The following is a 23,238-nucleotide window of genomic DNA, read 5'->3' as shown; positions in this document are numbered from 1 at the left end:
CCTTGCTTTTTGTCCTAATAAGTAGAAAAGAAAACATTTAAGCCATTTGGAGTTGCAACAATATTATGGGAAAAAATGACAAAATTCAACAGGGACATTTTTTTATTTACATTTGGCTCTCAGCGTCACACAATTGTCCGGTTTGTTGAATACGTCATGAAAGGGGTGTGCTCTCTGCACAAGGTTATATATATTCTGCTCTGCGTTTCCCCTCAACAACGAGAGCAACATCAGGACCATCAGGAACCACTCATCATTACTGTAAAAGTTGAGAAAGGGCTTTTGACCATGCAAGCAGAGGAGTACAACCGCAGAGGTGAGGCTGCAAACAACATGATGCGAAGATGCTTTACCAATCTGGACAAATTGAGACATGTTACAGGTGTACAAGTGGAATAGAATCACTAAAACTGTTTCAAATGCTCTGCTAGGTAAACAGCTTCTCAATAAATGTGCTCTGTCATGTGTAGGGAAGGAGATGGTAGATTACATCACAGAATACCTGACGAAGATCAGAGAAAGACAAGTCATTCCAGATGTCCAGCCAGGGTACATGAGAGAGCTACTTCCAGAAAATGCTCCCTTGGATGGAGAAAACTGGGATTCTATTTTCCAAGACGTGGAGAAAATAATAATGCCTGGGGTAAGACCTTCCATTTTGTTTTCATAAACAATTGTGGACAAATGTGATGTGACATTCAAGTTATGAGAGAGAAATAGAGTAGCACTTTTATATCTATAATGTAGAATCTTTAAAGCAACTTAGACTCTTGCCCGAGAAGTCCTATGAAAACATTATCTATGTTTGATTATATAGAAGCACTGAAACCTGACATAATATGCCTAATACAATACGAACTGGTGTAAGACAGTTGTGTGGGCTTCCATCAGGTGGTGCACTGGCAGAGCCCACACATGCATGCTTACTTTCCTGCCTTGACCTCCTGGCCCTCTCTACTGGGAGACATGCTCGCTGATGCCATCAACTGTATAGGATTCACCTGGGTAACTCATCCACAGTCATCCTCATTTCACATGATATCTGAATCCACGCAAAGGCACAGAACACCTTGAAAGTTGTTTGCATCTAAAATCAGGAAGCGTGTATTCTAATTTCTGAATGTGTAATGTTCACAGGCATCCAGTCCTGCATGCACAGAACTGGAGATGAACGTGATAGACTGGCTGTGTAAGGCTCTGGGTCTGCCAGTACACTTCCTACACCACCACCCTGACAGCAGAGGAGGGGGCGTATTGCAGGTAAATGCATGATATGTGGCAGCGGTATTAGAACAGTAATTTCTCAAAAAATGATGTGATTATAATTTCTCCTAACTTAATTTTGTGAGAGCTCTCCTGATTTTCCTTGCACATGTTTTCAGAGTACTGTCAGTGAATGCACCCTGATTTCTTTACTTGCGGCCCGAAAAGACAAGATATTACAGTTGAAGAAGTTGGAAGCAGACACAGATGACTCAGTGATCAACTCCAGGCTTATTGCTTATGCCTCTGACCAGGTTAGGATAGCTACACAGAAACCTGAAAACAACTTCACCATCACAAAGTCATTGGCATGTACTGAAACTGAGACTCTCCTATGTGTCTGATTATGACTTTGAAGGCTCACTCCTCGGTGGAGAAAGCTGGACTGATCTCCCTGGTGAAAGTCAGGTTCCTTCCAACTGATGAGAACTTCGGTCTGCGTGGGAGCACTCTCCAAGCTGCTATAGAGAAGGACCGAAAGAATGGCCTCATCCCAGTGATGGTAAGACATCGTAGGTCCTCACATAGTAAATAACTACATGTTTAGAGTGGAAATTAGAGAACGTGTTTTCTTTTTGTTTCTGCAACAAATGCAACTTGCGCCCTTATGCTAAAAAGATATAGATAGATAGATAGATAGATAGATAGATAGATAGATAGACAGACTTACTTTATTCATCCCTAGGGATTTTTTTTTTAGATAGCTAGATAGATATCCAAGCACATGGGAGCCCTTGTGTTTTCAAATGCACCGAAGTAATTGAACACCCTCCTGGAGAGGGCGCTAGTGTGCTAAATGCAGCAGATGGCTGCAGTGCACTACTGATGTGATCTGACAGAGAACTTTGCTATCACTGTATGGATATAATACAAAACCAGAATTTTTGACTATATAGTTAAAATACAGGGCATGTACAGTAAGTCTTAAAACAGGACACATTGTTGAGTTGTTTCTGATAACTGAGTTGCTCTTGTTTTGCTGTGTACAGGTCATATGGCTGAGTTAATTCTGCATTAATTGGCCTGGAATAATGAGAACTATTTTGTTCCCTGTCAGCTCTGCGCCACCCTGGGCAGCACAGGAGTGTGTTCCTTTGATTACCTGTCAGAGCTGGGGCCAGTGTGTGAGTGCTCGACTTCTTCACCTCTTTTATAAGAAATGAAAGAGACTATCACATTTGTAGAAGAATACTGAATGTCAAAACTAAAACTAAGTGTAAACAAAGCAAAATGTTTGGTAATAGATTTTCCAAAAATATTTTATTTTTCCTCAATCAACTTCTGGTATGGTTTTCCAACAATCTCTTGAAGGACTACCCATATATGTGAGCACTTGGCGGCTTTTCTTTCACTCGTGTTAACTGAGAAGTGTACAAAACTGAAAAGGTGGCTATTTTGATATACATGTAACATACTTTATTTTTTAAACACTTGTGTTATGTCATATATTTGATGTGTTCAGTATTGTTCTACAATGTATATAACATAGTATCAAAATGAAGAAAAACCCATTAATGACTGTGTCCATATTTGACTGGCTCTGTATGTGAATCACTAGTGTTCAACTGCTGTTTTGTGATCAGTATGAGGCTTTGTTGACCTTGACCACGAGGCTGGTGTTCTGTGTGCTGACCTGTAACAGGTGCCAGAGAAGGACTGTGGCTGCATGTGGACGCCGCGTATGCCGGCTCGGCTTTCTTGTGCCCCGAGTTGCGAGGGTCTCTTGAAGGCATTGAGTTTGCAGACTCGTTTGCATTCAACCCTTCCAAATGGATGATGGTTCACTTCGACTGCACCGCCTTCTGGTGAGCGACTGCTCAGTGACCGGTCTATATCACCTGCTACATAGACATTTAGAGATCCAGAGTGGATTTCTAGAGATCAGGAGTGGATTCGGAGTCTCGTTTCAGAGACTGATTCAGCATGGGAACTTGCCTGTGTGGGATTGTGAAATTGTGTTTTGTCATCACTTTTCTTGGCAGGGTGAAGGATAAGTGCAAACTCCAGCAGACCTTCAGTGTTGACCCCATTTATCTCAGGCATGATAACTCAGGAGCCACCGACTTTATGGTACAGAAACACCCTATAGCATTTCTAACAGAATATTAATAATCAAGAGCTTTTTGTTTTGCCCATAAGATTGACTGTAGTGAGTGAGTTAGTAAGTGACCTTTCACTAAATTTGCCCCAGTTGCTTCATTGTAACAAAATGTGTTTCTCTGATTGTTCATAGTAATTCATAGTTCATAGTAAAACTAAATCTGCTTATTTGCACAGCATTGGCAGATTCCACTGAGTCGCCGTTTCCGTTCACTGAAGCTTTGGTTTGTCATGCGCACCTTTGGAATGAAGAACTTGCAGGCACATATTCGACATGTAAGGTCTCTCCCAAGGATTTAGCTAACAAACACAGCTGCAATGAAAAAAAGGCATATGACTTGTTCATGTGTACTTTTTAAAAAAGCTAAAAAGTTGTTATGTGTTATATGTTAATGTATTTTTTGTTTTTTAGGGTGTGGATATGGCTAAGCTTTTTGAATCTCTTGTAAGAAGTGACCCTAACTTTGAGATTCCTGCCAAACGGCACCTGGGCCTGGTGGTTTTCTGCTTGAAGGTATGTTAAACCGGTTCATTGACCTTGCAGTTATAGGCTTTGTCCCTGCCATTAAATGCATGCTAGAAGTAGGTCATGTACATAGAGGTCAAGGCAATGAACTAGAAAAGAGGACAACTGCACCTTGTACCTCAGAAAATAAAATCAACTTTCCAGGGTAGTGATTGCTATTACCGAGAGAGAACAACCACAAGAGTTCAAAAATAAATTACTTGTCATTTCTCCCCAAAACAGGGAGGTAATGCCCCGACACAGGAGTTGCTGCAAAGGCTTACAAAATCGGGTGCCATGTTCGTCATTCCTGCGGCCATTCACAATAAGCTGATCATTCGTTTCACCGTGACCTCACAGTTCACCACCCCAGAGGACATCCTCAGGGACTGGGCCATCATACGCCAGACGGCCACCGCCATTCTGGACAAGGAGCCATGCAGGCTGTCCAGCAGCACATCAGAGGTAGGGCCATTTTCACAGCGGTCTGTCACACCCAAGGAAATTGAGATGCAAAGTAGAAAAGAGCCAAAATGGCTTCCCCAGACAGGGCATGAAGCTCAGGAACACATCCTAGCAGACAAATGGCTTTATGAATGGCTGTCGCCGGTCTAGATGTGGATTAAGGTAGAAATACAAGGAATGTTTCCACTCTTTGGTCATCTATGGCCTTTTCATAAATTGTATCACGTCAGAGTAGCCTGGAGATTCCAGACCCAAATCCGAAAGATTAAGGGTCTGGCCATGAATAATGTAATGGCCCAACTCGAGGGGCGGCACCAAGCATGCATTTGAAAATCTCACTGCACGCAATTGGATAACACTATACGTATAAGTATATATACTCTTTTGATCCCGTGAGGGAAATTTGGTCTCTGCATTTACCCCAATCCGTGAATTAGTGAAACACACTCAGCACACAGTGAACACACAGTGAGGTGAAGCACACACTAATCCCGGCACAGTGAGCTGCCTGCAACAACAGCAGCACTCAGGGAGCAGTGAGGGGTTAGGGGCCTTGCTCAAGGGCACTTCAGCCGTCTGTTAAGCTCACCTCTGGCCCACAACGTGCATCATTTCTTTATTGCCAGAATCGCCTCTGGTCCGTAACGTGCATCATTATTGCCAGAGTGACTCGCTGAGTAAATTGATATTGTGCTCCCATGAGAACTCTGGATTCCCAGGGTAACGTCAGAGTTCATGTGTGTGGTGATCATTCTTAAATCACCTTACATGCTTGCTGTAGTATGTACTGCCAGTTAGTGTGCACCTCATTCAAGGTGTGTGTTTACGTTTTGTATCAGCTGAAGGATGAAGCTGGAAGACCAGAGCCACTGAAGACCGCACGCCCCGTGACCCCAAGTGTAAAGAAGACCGCACGCTCTCTAAGCTGCAGCAGTGCACTGCTGTCCAGCCCCAGAGATCCCGTGACCGTCCCAAAGGATGGCTCGACAACCAATGCCGGCGCGACCCTGTCTGATATTCCGGAACAAGCCGACAGAATCCTGGGCAGAAAGGTATTGAAGAAGCTGACCAAGTTCTATAGTGTGCCCAGCTTTGCCCAGACATGGATGCAGTGTGGCATGCAGCAGGTCTACTGCCCCACCAAGAGCTTTCAGGCGTGCCCCAAGCCTTGGATCATCAGCAGCAGAGTCAACTGCTTCAACTGCTTTAGCATGTCCCAAATGGACTCCTATGCACTGCAGACTAAATAGCAAATGCTATCATTTATTTAGTCACTCTCTCACTAATGTTATCAACATAGCCCTTTATTTCAACTTATAGTTTGTCACAGGTTTTGAGCCACAATAACATTCATACATCAGGAGGCCTTTTCTTGAAAATGTTTTAAAAAATTAGGTAAAAAAATAAAATAAAATTCTGAATTATAAAACAACAGTTTTAGTTATCATTAACAAACTGAGTGTTGTAATGTCTCTGCATTAACAAAGTATGTTTATAGTGTAGCCAAGATGATTGGTCAGTAAAGAAATGGAAAAATATTTGCATCCAGTTCCTAAAGAGGAGGATCAAGTTATAGAAAATGTGTATCAGTGCAGGACACACATGGACAGACAGACATGATTACAATACCCTTTGGAGTTGAAGGGATAAGAACAGTGCATATTCAATGTGAAGATCACTACAGTGCAAAAACACATCAGTCATCATAATCTCCTCAGCAAATTACCTATCTCACAGCCACGAGGCAGCAGATGATCTCACAGCCTCATACTTCCATCATTGATGGCACTATAAATGTCCTTAGTCATGGGGATGTAGCCCTGGCTCTCCTCCAGGAAATACATTGCTTCGTCTATAGCAGATGGGTCAAATCCCTCTTCGGCAAGCTTCACTTTCATCTGTTTGTAGGTGCCGGTCAGTTCAAGAGAATTCTGGGATTGTATTACATAAAGAGATCTCTTAGTTTAAGCATCCGCTAAGTAATCAAGCAAAAATTAGCAGAATTTAAGTAGATTTATGGGATTAAAAGTATATATGTAAGTAAAAACTGTTCAACTGAACTAAGACAGTCTGAGAATTAACAGGAACATTTGCAGGTTTTGATCATTAGCTCTAACATGGTTGTTTAAGAATGTATTAAGTGCTAAAAGAGATCATGACATGGTGAGTTCAGATTAAAAAAGTTTACCTGGATCCTAATAAATCGGGGTCTTGCATAACTAGGAAGGTAGGCCTTCACATGGTCATAGGTGGCAGTGCTGTTGAACTCCATTCCCTCAGTTATTTTTAATGATGCCATTCCAATCCTTCCTTCATTGCCTGATTGGAAATGAATACATAGTACTTACTTACATGGTTAAACTGAAATTCAGGGTTACTGAATTTAGTGTGGTAAAATCAATCATTCAACATTTATACAAACTATCCAACCTCAACAAATTTCACACACAAGCACTCAGTCAGATCCTGACCTCCACACATCTGAATTAGTCCACCTTGGTTCAGGTCAGCGTATATGAATTAGCCATGAATTACCTGGGACCTTGACACCATAAACATTGGCTTCCTCTATAAAATCCAGAGTGACAAGAACATCAGTGACTTCAGTGGTTGCCACATTCTCTCCTTTCCACCTGGTAAAATTGAAAGACCATCACTCATTGAAGTCATTCAGAGAAATGCATAGACCACAGCAAGGTTGCATGTACAGTAACTATACTGTGTTTTGTATGTGTCTATGACTGAGAGCAATGGTTTGCAAAAATTGTAGAAAACTCAGACATATTAAATGAGCAACAATGTTTATTCCACATCTAATTTGCAGTCCATGGGGGGGAGGGGATACATTTGAGGGGGAGGGGATACATCGCTCTACAGTAATTTGAAAGTGATTGCAGTACCAGTTTTGGCCACAATCTTACATACGGATCCGTTAAGCTTTGTTTAAGTTGGCAAAAGTTTAAACAACTAGCCAACTAGCTCCGCTGGTGGGAAAACGCATGGGACTCATGATTTGTAGCGCTATCCTATTGCGTGCAGAGGGGATTTGAAAGACAGCCGTTTATCCCGCCCCTCGGACTGAGCACTGCGAATGGTGAGTCCCCAGATCCTACATCTTGATGTGGGTCTGGCTCGTCAGGCTAGTGCTCTTCGGGAATTACCAATAATAATGTGGCATCTTTTAATATCAAATCATGTATGTCTACATGTTTTGAGAATTATATAATACTATGTGAGATACTGTTTTTGTGTATATCCACAACGTTTGACACTTTTAACACTTTGTAACATCTTGTATTATGTGGATTGTTTTGGATCTCTAGGCCTTAATGTATCCAGAGCACTGTTTGATGTATTTATCCTCCTATCTTGGCTTGGTAATCAAAAGTTTTTATTTATTATCCATTAATATTGTATCTTGTATGTGATCACATGACTCTGATTGATTGTTTTTAAAGAATACCGGTGGGTGTAACTACTGATTGCCCTGAGGAAGACTCAGTAGAGTCGAAACGCGTAGGCGCTAGCCCAATCCAATGGAATAAAGGATTTTTTATATTTTCACAAAATCAGTGTGCCTCAGACCTCTGACTGCCTTTTACATTTTTTTCACCAAGAAACCTCACACAGACAGGACAGTCGCAGCTGGTTTCAGTATCAATCTTGTAATGAACTCATACCAATGCTATGTGAATTCACCTAAGAATCTCCTTCTTCACATTTAACATTCTTTGTTTTTTGCATGCAGGGTCTGGCAATGAATTTGAAAGAATGCTCTTAATTCACACTTCATATACATGTTAAGTAAATATCAAATTTCACTTGCATATGAGTCCTGAAACATGAGAGAAATGGTTTGCAAGTATTGTAGAAAAATTGGAATACACAAATATTTAAGAGCAACAATATTCATTCCACATGTAAATGTCTACCACATGTATCAAAGTATAATAGAGTTACTCTCTGCAAAGTGACAGATGACTATAGAGATAAAGGCATTGATAGCATGTTACCTCCTCATTCACATGACTACCTAGATGAAGAGAATGTATGCATTATCTCCACATTAATGGTATGTGAGCTGACCTAAAACATTCCCTTTGTAGATGCATTCGGGGCCTTGCAATAGATTTGAAGGAATGCTCTTAATTCAAACTTCATATAATGTCGAGTAAATATCACATTTCACACCTAATGGGCTTTGTGAGTTTCAGTTATGCAAAGCTTAGAAGCAACCTGAGAGCTGAAAAGAGGCCTTTCTATTCGGTTCTCAATGGACCATTTCAACCACCTGCAAAAACTACAATTCAACTACACGACTGGAACCCCAACCGGATTCAACTCACCTGAAGGTATCTCCAATCCGATCCTGAAAGTAGATGAAGCCTTCCTCATCCATTTTGAGAAGGTCTCCACTGTCAAAATACAGGTCCCCTTTCTCAAACACGTCCCTCAGCCTTTTCTTCTCTGTCTGCTGGGTGTTATTGGCATAGCCAGTGAAAGGAGCTCTTTTGGTGATTTTTGCCACAAGAAGGCCAGCCTCACCTGTGAAAGAAAGCAAAGTGTCTCTTTCAAACGAACCTTCTCCCACTTTTAGTACCTTCAATTACATTATTTTGTGTAGCAATGTCTTTGACTTTCAAGGTAAGGATAGGAGTTTCATCCCATGGTAATATACAAAATAAACACTGTGGTTTGTGATCTTTAGTGAAATTACCTGTTGCCACTTCCACACAAAAGCCTCTGGAGTCTCTCACTGGCTCTCCTCTCTCTGTGTCATATTTGATCAGGGCGAATGGCTGAGCTTTCTTGTTGACAAAGCAAAGAAAACCAAAAACAGAGATGAGAGTTATACAGGAGAAAAGTCCTGAAATATCACCTACATCTTCTCCATTGGTCAATGCTCCTCACCTTCTGAATTGTGAGCACCCGGCCAGTTGCCCCAACTTTGCCAACGTAGTTCACAAAGCCTGTGTTTCCCTCTGTGGCGCCATAGCACTCAACGATGCGGATGTCTCCAAAGCGCTGCAAAAACTCTGCCCAAGTGTCAGCTCTGATTCCATTGCCGAGGGCTACTCTGACCATGTGATTCTGGTCATTGTCTTTCTACAGGGTGGTAAAGCAGACAATCTCTCTCAACGGTCATACACAGTGACTGTTAAATGACTCACATTATGTTGTGCTGTATGATAAGGTTATCTGAAACACACAGCATGGATTATGGGATTGTGGGAAGTATAAATTTGCAAATGTTTACCTTTGGTGCGTTGCAGAGGTAACGCATTATTTCACCAATATACTGAATAACAGTCACATTATGCTTCCTGCAGTCATTCCAGAACTGCGATGCTGAAAACTTGCGTTTCAGGACCACTGTTATACCTATACTCAAACAAAACATGAAATATTTATATATGATGTACAGGTGGGTCTCAAAAAATTAGAACATTGTGGAAAAGTTCATTTTTACCCCCTAATTTAGTTCAAAAAGTGGATATTTCATATATTCTAGATTTATTAGATTTAAAGTGAAATATGTCAAGCCATTTTTGTTGTAACCTGGCTTACAGCTCATGAAAACCAAAAATTAGTATCTCAAAATATTAGAATAAGGAGGTTATAATAGCCTACAGAAATGTCGACCTTTTGAAAAGAAATGAACCAATCGGACTAGTCTAAAATAGTTAATTTCTACACTCAATACTTGTTCTGGCGTGTACGTGGTATGGAGGCAATCAGCCTGTGGCACTGCTGAGGTGTTATTCCATTCCTTTGATAGCGATCTTAAGGTCATCTGTATTGTTGGGTCTGGTGTCTCTAATTTTTTTCTCGACAATAAACCATAGATTCTCTATGGGGTTCAGGTCAGACGAGTTGTCTGTCCTAGAAAAGGAAATCAGGATCTCCATAAAGCTTATGAGCAGATGGAAGCATGAAGTGCACTAAGATCTCCTGGTTGAAGACTGCATTAACATGGCAGCCCAAATCATCACTGACTGTGGAAACATCAAACTGGACTTCAAGCAACTTGGATTCTGTGCCTCTCCACTCTTCCTCCAGACTCTTGGGACCTTGATTGGACCCTGATATTCAAATGAAGTGCAAATTCTGTTTTTATGTGAAAAGAGGAGTTTGGACCACTGAGCAACGGTCCAGTTCTGTCTTTTCTTAGCCCATGTAAGACGCTCTAACCTGGTCTCTGATTCAGGAGTGGCTTGACACTAGGAATATGCCACATGTAGCCCATTTCTTGGACAAGTATCTATGGTGGCTCTTGATGCAGACTCCAGCCTCAGTCCACTCCTTGTGATGTTCCCCCAAGTTTTTGAATCGACTTTGCTTGACAATTCCCTCAAGGCTGCTGCCATCCTTGTTGCTTGCACACCTTTTCCTACCACATTTTTCCATTCCAGTCAACTTTCCATGAATATGCTTTCATACAGCACTCCGTGAACACCCTGCCCACCATCTGTAGCTTACCCTCCTTGTGGGGGGTGTCCATGAGTGCCTTCTGGACAACTATCAAGTCTGCAGTCTTTGCCATGATTGTGGTTGTGTTTACTGAACCAGCCTGAGTTTAAAGGCTCAGGAAACCGACATTTCTGTATTATAATAACCTCTTTATTCTAATATTTTGAGATACTCTTCTTTGGTTTTCATGACCTGTAAACTGTAATTATCAAGATTACAACAAAAAATGGCTTTACATATTTTTCTTTATATCTAATGAATCTAGAATATATGAAAGATAAGGGGTGAAAATGAACCTTTCCACAATATTTACATTTTTTGAGACCCACCTGTATGTGTAGACTTGCAGATACAGTATGAGAGAGAGAGAGAGAGAGAGAGAGGTGGTAACCAACATGCCCTGGAGCTTGAATTTCAAGTCACATGACAATTACCTTGATCTATAGCTCCTGTTAGTCCCATCAAGAATCCAGCACTGTGATACAGAGGGAGGTAAACATATATGATGTCATCTCCCCGTACACCAGCTACAGTCTGCATGGAACTGGCCAGCCACACTCGTTCATGGTTGATCACAGCTGCCTTGGGTAGACCTTTGCCATGAAATACACAATTCAGCATAAATAATAAATTGACTAAGAGTTGATCCCACACACAGAATGGTCACTTCTGTATCCCATCATGTAGAGGCATACCTGTTGTTCCAGAGGTGTAAATGTACAGAGCTGGACTCTTAATTGTCAGGTTTGAATTCAGTGCTAATGGTACGGGCTCATCGGAAACAGCATCTATCTTATCCGATAAGGTTTCTATTCCCTCTGTGTCACACTCTTTACTGAGGATGAATACTGAGACATTCTGTTCCTGAAGTGCCGGGAGAACTTCCACAACAGCGTCTTTCAGTTCTAAAAAGACAGCAGATGCAATTCAAAAATGTCTAGAAAACATACTGTGATTAAACAATTTCATTTTCAGATGTTACAGATGCACATTAGCCTTTTAGTATGCATGCCCATACCCACCTGCAGCTGCAATGAGCACCTTTGCACCACAACAAGAGAAACAATGCAACAACGATTTCGTCCTTATGTTGTAATTTATAAGTGCAGGTACACATCCAAGTTTGGTTAACCCCAGCCAGAGCCATACGTAAGTCGGCTCGTTTCCAAGGAACAGGGCAACTGCGTCTTCTTCTTGAAGTTTTGAATGCTGCGACAAAGCCCTGGCAACTTTGTTGCTTCGTCTATCGGCGTCTTGGTAAGAATACGTTTCATTCTCGAAAATGAGGAAACTTTTGAGCGGGTGTGCCTTCACTTTGTCAAGAAAACAGTCCAGCAATGTATAACAGGGCTTTTTAGAAGCATATCTTTTAACGCGATTCCCAATACTAATACCATTAAATATGTACCTCACATCATCTAGGAAATATGGAAATCGAGCGTAAATAAAAAATGGCAAAAAAGCCAAACCGACTAAGAAAGTAAATATGGCATACATGTTTATGTAGGCTATGTAAAGAGAAGCTCCGATATGGGATATGTGGTTTCTGAATACATTCCACCTCTGGGGTAATAAGCAATGGGATTACCGCTACGAACAAAACAGCAACCAATCATGTCAGGAGGTGGATACATGATACACAGGAAATCGGTCAACATAGGCCCGTTTACAACATGGTTTACAAGGCTTTAAGGCCAATGACGCGTGTGAAATAGTCTAGTAAAGCTTTACCAAAGATGGTTGATTACGAAGATACTTAATGAGAGGCCATTTCCTGTCCCCGGAAATGTATGCAAATAGGGTAGCAGTACACGCCCCCGCACCTTTATGCAGCGATCGGGCTCTCTTTTTAACGTTGAGGTCTATGGCAGAATCCCAGAATTTCCCAGAATTTGTCAAAGCCTTATTTTTCTGAGCAATGGATGCACATTTTGGACACGGTATCATGATCTCCAAACCCTCCTCCCTATTTCAGTAGAATGTCGTGATAGTATGACCCTCCAGTCGGGAGAAAATCAACATTAATGAAGGTGTACACCAAGTTTATTTTGTACTCCGGCTTGTCTGGCGTGGAACCGAGGCGTTCAAACGTTAAGTCATAGGCCTACGTCAGTGACACGCCCCTCTGCAGGCGGGAACTGAACCAGAGCCCGTCTCTGACTGAACTCCACTTTGCCCTCGTAGACATGAACTAGGACGACCCATCTTGCTACGCATTCATTATCTTTGGCTGTACTCTGTTTTGTTGTAGGCCTAGGTCAGTTGTTGGAATTGTTTCTTCACAGAAACTCACAAGCAAATCCAAAAAACAAATCATTTTAGATGTGTAGGCCTATGGCAATTTATTATGCTTAAGACCAATGCATTTACTGAAGTGTAAAAACAAACAAACAAAAATGTTACATCATTTCATGTGATAAATTTAGATTAGGTTAGATTAGATTCAACTTTTGTCATTGTGCAGAGTAGGCCTACAAGTACAAAGACAACGAAATGAGGCTATAATGGCAACATTGCATCAGTCATAGCATACAGAGCGGTTACCAGGATGTCAACGCAAAAGGTATCAGCCAACGCAAAAGGGTGCAAAAGGTATCAGCACAATCTTGCACAACCTTGGCAGACACATGGGGCCCATAGCCTAGGCCCTAGACTACATAGGCTATATAAACATGTGGTAGTTGTTAAACCAGGTGAATAAAATATGACAGTATGTAGGGTTTCTCAGTGCCATTTGTAGTGGTGTTGTAGATCGATACAACTCAAATCCAATACAATAATAGTTATTTACAGATTCATAGATGTTCTGTAGTCTATCTATCTAGGGCTTAAAGTGTTCAGGCACTGTGCCTGAATTCTGGCGTGAGCTGGTATGCTAAAGATTTGAAAATAGGCAATGAGACTACAGTATAGGCCATATGACGCCCTTATAAATGTCTGATAACTTCAGGCACAGACATTTTCATTGCTTTAAGCCCTGTATCTATCTCATGCATAAGTCTGGAGCCAATGAAAAATACATGATAATAATTTAAGTGTGTCAAAAGTATTGTTTTGATATCGATAATAAGTCAATAATTTCTTGATTTGATAAGTCAATAACTTTCTTGATTTGATTTGGGAGCCCCCCACCACACCAGTGGAGATTTTAGACTTTACACAATATAGACTCCCCCCAACACACTCACTGAAAAGGTGGCTTCATGTCATATGTTTGTATTTCATACATGATGAAATTCATATTCATATTAAGTTTATATTATTTATGATCTACGTAATTACCAGCTAAAATACACAATATAGTTGAATATTTCATATTGATTTTTATTTTGACTTACATTTTACACGATTGTCATATTGACTTACATTTATCTTTAATGTCATTACACTGAAGGCTATAGTGTGTAGGTCAAATTGAGTGCCTGTCACTTTAAGAACGTGAGAGTAATTAGGCTTCAGTCATGGTTTTAGGCTATAGCCGAAAATAGACATAATGCATACGAATATGTATGCAGTTCATTATGTTTTCTATGTAATTAGTTTAAATAAATGTTCAAAAAGAACACAATATTCAAGCAGCAGTTCATTATTTTGGGGTGCTATAACATTAGAATTACAGCCCGAAGTTGGAGACCAAGTAGAAATGTGCTGCAATTTAAAAACTGGGTGTTCATTTTGACTTTTTCTCCCATTGCAGATCATTTGCAGATTAAATGTTAACTAAATGTTAACTAAAAATTAATTACAAATGGACTTCCCCTGAATTAATCGATTTGTAATAATTCATAGTCATCTGATCATAGCAATGTTCTTTTTCATTAAGAACATACAGTGGATCTTGGATAGCTGATGGGTTGAAACCATCTGCAACCAAATTGACCTTCATGTGCTTGAATGTCCCTGTGACCTCCAAGGAACTCTGAAACACAGAAGAAAAGGATAGTAAAGAGAAATTAAAACATTGTTTATGGTGAATGTTTCATATTGAGACATTACGAATCTCAATAAAGTATGAATCTGGAAAAAGTATACCAACTAGTCAATAAAATTCCCATATAATTATGTACACACATGCATTTCAATACACTATAGGGCATACCTTAATCCGGATGAATCTTGGTTGAGCGTAAGATGGTAAGTTATTGGCCACATGTGTGAAAGTCTCAGAGCAGTGAAACTCTCTACCTGCTTTTATTGTTACAGCAGCCATGCCTATCCTCCCTTCGTGACCTGGACAGATTTGCTACATCTTAGATGATAAGATACAGATCTTAGATCTAAGTCCACAAACTCTTCCTTGACAATGAAATCATTACATGTATCTCACATTTTACCATAGCACATTGTACCTGGCATTCTGACACCATAGACAGTGGCATTCTCAATGAAATGCAACTCTGTCAGGACATCCTCAACCTCAGTTGTGGCAACATTCTCTCCTTTCCATCTGAATGATTCAATAAATAAAACACAATATCTTGTTGAACATTTAACAACAATATCAGAAGGCCCACTCATTCATTAACTTTACTGAATAAAGATAATGGATCCTATCATGACAGTCTAAAACGCATGGTCACTGGCTGAAAGCTTATTTGAATTTAGTGGGATGTCCAGTCCACATTGGGAGTGTCAAACGTTGGGCGGATGGCGCAACCAGGCGTTCCTAGGTTTCTTAATCAGTCATGGGTGTGTTTTGGGCGTAACATCATTTAAACCAATGAGAATGACATCTGTCATTCCCTTTAACAGCGAGCAGCGCAACTTTAAATGGTGCATCGGTATTTTCATAGTCAGTGACGCATTTGAAGGAATCTGCTTGCATGCAAGACCGTGTGGAACAGTTATTCCACTAAACCAGGGGTGTCCAAACTTTTTGACTCAAGGGCCATAATAGGTTTTGAAAATTGGCCGGCGGGCCACACACAAAAAATTATGTTATATATGTAAGGGATAATGCCCGACGAGGTGTCCATTATCAGAAATAAATGGACGACGCGGAGGCGTGAACCGTCCGACGCGAAGTGGAGGACGGTTGCTTACACGAAGTCCATTTATTTCTGATAATGGACGCATCGAAGGGCATTATCCCGTTTATACCATGGTCACTTACGAAATAAATAAATATGAAATCAATTAATACTAAATGAGTTTTAGAGCTAAAAACATTAGTTTTTTCAGCTGTTTACAGTTGATTCCATTGTTGCGAAGCCGTCCTACTATCGTTGTTATAGTTACCATTCATAAGCATTGATATGGAACGGCGATTAAACTTTTTGTTACCAGGTCTAGGGCCGTATTCACAAAGCCTTTTATCTTACCACTAGGAGTACTCCTAAATCGCACTAAAAGATTTTAGCTAGGAGTTTTCTCTTAAAAGTTATTCACAAAGCCTTTCAGACCTACAGCACTCTTAGTAAGGAAAAATGACAACTCCTAAACTAAGAGTGAGTCTTCATTGCTATGGATGACGTCATTACTCATGCACGAGCTTGACTGAAGTGACCTTGATTGGCTGATGATTGTAACGCGGGAATGATTCCAAACACCTCCCTTACGATGATGAGTGACAGGTCTGAGAATGCGTGCGCTACACAAGTAGTGCGAAGGACAGAAGATGATGAATAACTGAATAAAAAGACCTAGCCTAAATTAATAAAGAGTAAGGCAAAACAAATAGCCTAGTAGCCTAATGAAACATAGGCCTACGGATTGATGCAGTATCTTTGCAACATTATTAAATTAATCTGTCACCATATGCCTACGTTTGCAAAGAGGAGAACATTTTAATTTGATTCACAATGAAACGTTACATTTAATTTACATGTTAACAATGAGTAGTTTTGGTTGTTGTTGGTGGCGTTATTGCATTCCTTTTATGAATGCAAAATTGTTCCCTCGCGATTGAAAGCTCCTGTTGCCGCATAGGCTACGCATTTCAAAACATCGCAATGTGAATTTCTTGAATTTCCCCTTGAGGATCAATAAAGTATCTATCTATCTGAAATGCCACAAAAAGCTGTTTGTGAATAGGTCTTAGTGAGTTAGGACAGAGACTTTCTAATGAGGAGACACAGCACTCAAAAAATACTCCATAGAAATGCATGGGGCTAGTTTGTCACGCCAATATGGCCGTTGTCTACACATATCCCACCCCTTCCTAGGCAAAACGTCGACATGTGAATACATTGAGCCAATCATGTGGTGTGATGTGAATACATTGTGCCAATCATGTGTTGTGATCTCGCCGCTGGAGCAAGATTGGTGTCGTGAAGCCTTGCGCACGCGCAGTTCGACCCAAAGACTGTGCCCGATAAGTGCCCATAAAACGTTGGTATATGGCCGCCGAGTGGAGGGACTTGCCTAAAAGGACTTTGGTTAGGAGTCCTCTCGACTTCTTTTAGGCTGTCCCAGACTTAGGTGCTACTTTTAGGTCTAAAATGCTTCGTGAATTACTTTTAGTGAAAAAAATTAGGAGTCCTAAAGTTAGGAGTGACACGCCCATTATTTTTAGGAGTTGCTCCTAAATTCGCCACATAGGAGCTACTTTTAGCCTTAAAATTCTTTGTGAATACGGCCCCAGATCTACTTCATTGGTGTAGTATATCACTTTTTAAACGACACCCTTTTCAACCTAGACCATGGTATAAATATATACATATACTCCACACTTTTTCAATATCAAATTATATTATGATTACGACCTTGCTTCCTTGACTGTCTCTCTAATGAATCCTGTTCTGACAGCTTATATAACGTTTTCTTGTTTACAAACTGTTGATATCACAGCTTGCTTTTGTTAAGTATCCTTTTAAAGGAGAATTCCGGTGTGATATTGACCTAAAGTGTATTGAAACATGATACCGAGTGTGAACGTATGTCTCATAGCCCATCTCGACTTGTCCCCTGCACTCAGAAATCTGGCGCTAGTTAGCCGATGCTACCAACAGCTTTTTCAATAGTGGTGCTTCGGCATCGGGCTAGCCATGCAAATAAATCACTGTTTTACACCCATTTATGAGGCTCAATGTATCTCCACATTTCATTGGTAGACTTCCGAGGGCCCTGACATTTAAAACGAGACATTGAGAACTTTGAAAAAGCACTGGTAGTTTACTTACAAGACGATTTATACAGACAGTATCTTCACGAAGTTTAGCGTTTGCAGCCATCTTGAATTTAGTCACGATAAGTCGAGCAATGAGTAAGAATGAACAGGTATGATAAGGGATCAGATTCCAAAAATAATTCAGTGGAAATGCATGGATTCCAGTTGCTGCTACTGGAAGAAACTGGAATCCATGCATTTCCACTGAATTATTTTACCTGTCATACCTGTTCATTCTTACTCGTTGCTCGACTTATCGTGACTAAATTCAAGATGGCTGCAAACGTTAAACTTCGTGAAGATACTGTCTGTATAAATCGTCTTGTAAGTAAACTACCAGTGCTTTTTCAAAGTTCTCAATGTCTCGTTTTAAATGTCAGGGCCCTCGGAAGTCTACCAATGAAGTGTGGAGATACATTGAGCCTCGTAAATGGGTGTAAAACAGTGATTTATTTGCATGGCTAGCCCGATGCCGAAGCACCACTACTGAAAAAGCTGTTGGTAGCATCGGCTAACTAGCGCCAGATTTTGGAGTGCAGGGGACAAGTCGAGATGGGCTATGAGACATACGTTCACACTCGGTATCATGTTTCAATACACTTTAGGTCAATATCACACCGGAATTCTCCTTTAAATCCCCACCATCTTATTATGATGGTGGTGTATTGCACAGTAATATTCAGATGTGTTACATTTAAAAGACTTCTTGATACACAAATAAACAATACCTGACCAGAAAATAAGCGGTACCTGAAAGTCTCCCCAATCCGATCCTGAAAGTAAATGAAGTTATCCTGATCGATCATCAGCAGATCTCCACTATTTAGATAGAGATCTCCTTTTTGAAAGACATCATGTAGCTTTTTATTCTCTGTTTGTTCAGGATTTCCTGCATATCCTAAGAAAGGAGCTATTCTGGTAATTTTTGATACCAAGAGACCAGCTTCACCTACAAAGCAACATTTGGAAACATTGTTTTTGACAATGAATTTATGACAAACAAAGCAGTGCAAAATACAACATTTGAAATTTGATTATTGATATGATTGAGATAAAAAGAAGATTAAATAAAATATAGGATAACAGGTCAGTGAAAACATTTACATGTAAATGTAGGCTACTACAGTGCACTTCATTTTGGGATTGCATTCAGTGTTTTCCACAGAATTTGATTCAATTTGTGGCGGTAGCTGAGTTGGACAGCGGCGGGGGGGGTGGGTGGCGGGGGGTAGGCTTACCAACTTTTTAAATTGTTTACTTGTTCATTTGGACTATTGTAATGCTCAAATTCTGTATAACTAAAGTGTCTTAAAAGCGTCTGCTAAATACAATAACCATAACAACATTTTTGTCTCAGTGAGTGATTACAAACTGACCTTGAGGTGTGGCTATGCACAAGCCATTGGAGTCTCTCACTGGTTCCTCTCGCTCTGAATCAAACTTTATTAAACCATAAGGGAACAGTCTCTGCAAAGCAACAAAAACAATGTTCAGTGCTCAATTTTCTCCGTTACAAATGTAAAAAAAGAGGAATGACTTACCTTATGGAAGAAATTAACTCGGCCTATTGCACCAATCTTTCCAGGGTAATTCATGAAACTTATGTTGCCATCGGATGCTGCATAAAACTCCTTGATGTCCAATTCTCCAAAACGACTCCTGAAGTTGCTCCAGACATCAGCTCGGAGTCCATTTCCTATAGCGAGCCTGACTCTGTGTTCTCTGTCACTGAATTTCTATGAGTGCAGTTAGATGATAGATTTTCAATCAGAATCAGAACTAAACTAGCCAATCACATGTATGTGAAACCATTACATTCCTCATGAATAATTCAATTGCAAAAAAATCTGTATTTTTGCATTCTCATTCAAAGCCATACTTTTAGTATCTGAGGATGGTTATGATGATACCTTGGGTGAATTGCAGAGGTAGCGTAATGTTTCACCTATGTACTGAATGACAGTCACATTATACTTTCTGCAGTCATCCCAAAACTGTGAGGTAGAGAACTTTCGTCTCAGGACAACTGTTATACCTGGGCACAAGAAAGAAATTATGCTATGAATTTTACAAGTACTAAGAGGTTTACTATGCCGATGTCAAGCACATTTGACAGAGCCAGGAAGGTACTGGTGAGCTGTGGCTGAGTGAGAAAGGTCACAAACTGGATTTGATTGGATAAAAAGGTGCTGAGGTACACAGAGATTGATTGGATTTGACTGAATGGAAAATTGATGAGGTAGGACATGATGACAGGAAAGACAGTTTTATCATCGTCATCATCATCATCATCATCATCACAGATATCCCAAACAACTACTCCCTCTTGCCAATCCCACCCATCCCTGTCCATATGGAGCGCAATATCAACACAGAACAGTCACTGTCATTGTCCTACAAGCAATTAATTATTTTTTTTTCAGCAAAAAGTCCTGTACTGGCAGTTCTATTTTTCCATGCTCATATTGTCCGTGGGGTTACACCATTACCCTTGGCTGACATTGTAATTGACACCAGATGCCTGAAGTTACTTTATGCTCTATATGCAAAAGACTGAATAAGGCTTTATTCAATTAATCCATTACAGGTACAACTCTTTGGATATATAGTGATGATTTTATGCTGCATGTGATGATACAAATACTGCATATTGTATTTAATATGTTGAAAGAAATAATTGCAATTGTATAAATTATTTGGCTAAGTATCTAAATGTTAAAGCTGCAGTTGGCAAGTCTGACAGATTGAGGGGACGTAGCCAAAATGTTGAATGTTTACAACTCTCATGCCCCTCCCCCACTACCACCAAGCACCCTCTCATCAAGTTTGTGCTCGTCAGTGCGCACCAGACTGTGATTGACAGTCAGATCTCACACAGCCCTGCTCTGATTGGACCAGAAGAACCGGGAGCTGTGGATTTTTGCAAAACAAATAACAAGCTGTAGGTGGAGGTAGAAGTGCGTTTTTTTCCCCTAAAACCGGCTGATTTATGTTGTTCTGTCGGAGCATAGTGTCGGTTTCAGTGAATATGGTAAAAAAAATCTTGCCAACTGCAGCTTTAAAATTTTGGAGAAAAAAGATAGTCACTTAATACAGAATTCCGCAACTATCGTCTATGTTGTGAGTGAATGATTAACTGGAGTTAGTGTAAGTGTCCTGAACTTTGAATGTGGTCAGAGTACACCTTGGGCACAATGTGACTGAGCTGGACCTTGCTCTAGAGTAAATGAAATGACTCTTTTCAAGCTGTCTCTTATAGTTCATATTTAAAACTAAAAGACAGCATTCACTGAGCTGAGGATTTCCTTGAAATGTGTCATATCCATGGAACAACATGCTTTAAAAGCTCTGATCTGATGAGGTCTAGGAATGGTAGCCACAACACACATGCAGAGTGCTTGTGTTTTGTTGTTTTGTAACACAAGTTTTGATTGTATACCCCCCCCCCCCCCCCAGACACACACACACACAGTTGTCTTGTTACCACTTACCCCGCTCTATGGCTCCACACACCCCTATGAGGAGGCCTGCACCATGGTAGAGTGGGAGGGGCGTGTAGATCACATCATCTGAGGTGACCCCAGCCAGGAGTAGAAAGACAGAGGGGCTCCAGACCTTATCATGAGTTACTAGGCCAGCTTTAGGGAGACCTAGGGAGACCCGTTGTGGATTAAATCTTTTATAAATGATTATTAACTTAATGTCCATCTATAGTACTATATACACATATGAATACATTTTAATCAAATATATGCATTGAAATTAAAATACCAACTAAGAGAATGTGTATAACATTAACATTGATAGAGTCATTGTGCTTATCATGAGGTAGATATAATGCAAAGGCCAGAGCACCTGTGGTGCCGGATGTGTAAATGTACAATGCTGGGGATCCCATGGTGACATTTGACCTGAATGCTGGTGGTACAGGCTTATCTGAGGCATTCGCCATCTTATCTGAGAGGGCCTCCATCCCCTCTGCGTCACACTCCTTACTGAGGATAAACACTGAGACATTCTGCTCTCTTAGTGTTGGAAGCACTTCAACAACAGGGTCCTTCAAATCTGGAGAAAATCATTACAAAATGATAGCCAAAGAAGCTTAGACAATAGAGGTATGCACAGTGCTGAATTGCTTAACCCAGGAATGTTTTGTATAGGTCCTATATAGCTCAAGTATTTTCAAATTAGTTAGCAATTTCAGATCAATTAGACTTCAGTCCCTGGAAAATGAATCTGCTGATTGATAAGTTACATGCTGATCACTTACCTCCTGAAGCAATGAGAACACTAGCATCACAACAGGAGAAGCAGTGTAGCAGAGATCGTGATCTGATATTGCAATTCAACAGGGAGACTGCACAGCCAAGTTTGCACAAGCCGAGCCACAGCCACACAAAGCAAGGCTCGTTAGCCACGAACAGAGCTACAGTATCCCCCTCGCGCAGTCTGGCCTGGGTCCTCAATGTCCACGCCACTCGATTGCTCTGCCTGTCAATGTCCTCATATGAGTGCACGAGACCCTCGAAAACAATGAATGGCTTGTCTGGTTGCCTTTTGACAGTGTCCAAAAAACAGTCCAGGATGGTGTAGAAAGGCTTTTTCTTTCGGAACTCTTTTCTCCTTGAACTCACTTTTAAAAGTTTCAAAATGTACACACAGTCATGTCTAAAGTAAGGAAATCGGATGTAAAGCCCAATAAAAAACAAAACTACCCCAAAACAAATACTGAACAAAGTTAACATATTGACAGTTCCGAACAAGTCTGCTCAAATTTCTTCCAGACAAACAAAACCAAAACATAACACAACAGAAGTTTGGAATCATTTACAAAGCTGAAGAGCCCTTTTTTTTTCATCAAAAAATAGTACTAGGAGTCATTAATGGGCATTGTGGCCACCTTGTGGCAAGAAGTAGTATAACAGCTAAAGAGAAGCAGAAGCAAAGTCTGGGAGGAAAAAAAGAAACAGGCCTGGAAGATGAGAGCTGAGAGGGCAAACATGGTCACCAAAGTGCATGTTCTGGTAGGGCTGGGACGGTATGGATGTTTTCTTACCGCGGTCGGTAAGCAAGAAATTACCGCGGTTTTGCGGTAGGCCTATAGCCCCCCCCCCCCAAAAAAAAAATAAAAATAAATAAAAATAAATAAATAAATAAACGGATTATGAATTTTGTGCCGCCATCAGCCATCACAGCCAATTAAACTTTAGGCAGCTGCAGCAACTTCAAAGACCACTGGACCAAATGCTTCAGACATGAAAGAAATAAGCAGTTTATCAACAAGGCTATCATGATTTAAGAACTGTTACAGTCATGACGCTTATGC

At 40.6% G+C, this 23,238-nt stretch overlaps 3 protein-coding genes across 4 annotated transcripts; 1 reads left to right on the top strand and 2 right to left on the bottom strand.

The window, feature by feature from the left end:
* The first annotated feature begins 445 nt into the window (after positions 1–445).
* hdc (histidine decarboxylase) lies at positions 446–5,583 on the top strand. The gene is made up of 12 exons (XM_042061799.1): positions 446–643; positions 892–1,005; positions 1,138–1,260; positions 1,383–1,517; positions 1,622–1,765; positions 2,321–2,387; positions 2,906–3,068; positions 3,246–3,333; positions 3,541–3,639; positions 3,776–3,877; positions 4,112–4,333; positions 5,173–5,583. Exons 1-12 carry the CDS (start codon positions 479–481, stop codon positions 5,581–5,583), a joined length of 1,833 nt encoding a protein of 610 aa, XP_041917733.1. The 5' UTR covers positions 446–478.
* A 33-nt stretch (positions 5,584–5,616) lies between these two features.
* Positions 5,617–12,454, bottom strand: LOC121681851 (very long-chain acyl-CoA synthetase-like). Its single transcript, XM_042061798.1, has 10 exons — positions 11,827–12,454; positions 11,500–11,709; positions 11,239–11,397; positions 9,591–9,715; positions 9,245–9,439; positions 9,051–9,141; positions 8,680–8,878; positions 6,869–6,966; positions 6,522–6,652; positions 5,617–6,264 (listed from the first exon to the last, which is right to left on the bottom strand). Exons 1-10 carry the CDS (start codon positions 12,299–12,301, stop codon positions 6,091–6,093), a joined length of 1,857 nt encoding a protein of 618 aa, XP_041917732.1. The 5' UTR covers positions 12,302–12,454; the 3' UTR covers positions 5,617–6,090.
* A 666-nt stretch (positions 12,455–13,120) lies between these two features.
* On the bottom strand, positions 13,121–22,945 carry LOC121681850 (very long-chain acyl-CoA synthetase-like). Of its 2 annotated transcripts, none has more exons than XM_042061797.1 (10): positions 22,183–22,943; positions 21,768–21,977; positions 21,404–21,562; positions 19,823–19,947; positions 19,454–19,648; positions 19,289–19,379; positions 18,663–18,861; positions 15,154–15,251; positions 14,904–15,034; positions 13,121–14,723 (listed from the first exon to the last, which is right to left on the bottom strand). In XM_042061797.1, the coding sequence occupies exons 1-10, from the start codon at positions 22,655–22,657 to the stop codon at positions 14,547–14,549; spliced, it is 1,860 nt and encodes a 619-aa protein (XP_041917731.1). In that variant the 5' UTR covers positions 22,658–22,943; the 3' UTR covers positions 13,121–14,546. The 2 variants fall into 2 exon arrangements, 1 of the variants encoding a protein (XP_041917731.1); XR_006022314.1 differs by having other exon boundaries at positions 14,584–14,723; positions 14,904–15,053; positions 22,183–22,945.
* Between the last annotated feature and the right edge of the window lie 293 nt (positions 22,946–23,238).

This window comes from Alosa sapidissima, chromosome 14, assembly GCF_018492685.1.
Source record: "Alosa sapidissima isolate fAloSap1 chromosome 14, fAloSap1.pri, whole genome shotgun sequence".
Classification (NCBI taxonomy): domain Eukaryota; kingdom Metazoa; phylum Chordata; class Actinopteri; order Clupeiformes; family Clupeidae; genus Alosa; species Alosa sapidissima.
Note: the sequence above shows the minus strand (reverse complement) of the source record. Positions and strands in the feature narration are given on the sequence as shown.

Coding starts and splice junctions, on each gene's coding strand:
- hdc (XM_042061799.1), top strand. CDS start 479: ATGGTAGATTACATCACAGAATACCTGACGAAGATCAGAGAAAGACAA. Junction 2,388..2,905: donor GTCAGAGCTGGGGCCAGTGT/GTGAGTGCTCGA, acceptor GACCTGTAACAG/GTGCCAGAGAAGGACTGTGG. Junction 3,640..3,775: donor TGCAGGCACATATTCGACAT/GTAAGGTCTCTC, acceptor TTTGTTTTTTAG/GGTGTGGATATGGCTAAGCT.
- LOC121681851 (XM_042061798.1), bottom strand. CDS start 12,301: ATGTATGCCATATTTACTTTCTTAGTCGGTTTGGCTTTTTTGCCATTT. Junction 11,398..11,499: donor TTACACCTCTGGAACAACAG/GTATGCCTCTAC, acceptor TTCATGGCAAAG/GTCTACCCAAGGCAGCTGTG. Junction 6,967..8,679: donor CGGATTGGAGATACCTTCAG/GTGAGTTGAATC, acceptor CAATTTTACCAG/GTGGAAAGGAGAGAATGTGG.
- LOC121681850 (XM_042061797.1), bottom strand. CDS start 22,657: ATGTTAACTTTGTTCAGTATTTGTTTTGGGGTAGTTTTGTTTTTTATT. Junction 19,649..19,822: donor ACCTCTGCAATTCACCCAAG/GTATCATCATAA, acceptor CTGCACTCATAG/AAATTCAGTGACAGAGAACA. Junction 18,862..19,288: donor GTGCATAGCCACACCTCAAG/GTCAGTTTGTAA, acceptor GTTGCTTTGTAG/GTGAAGCTGGTCTCTTGGTA.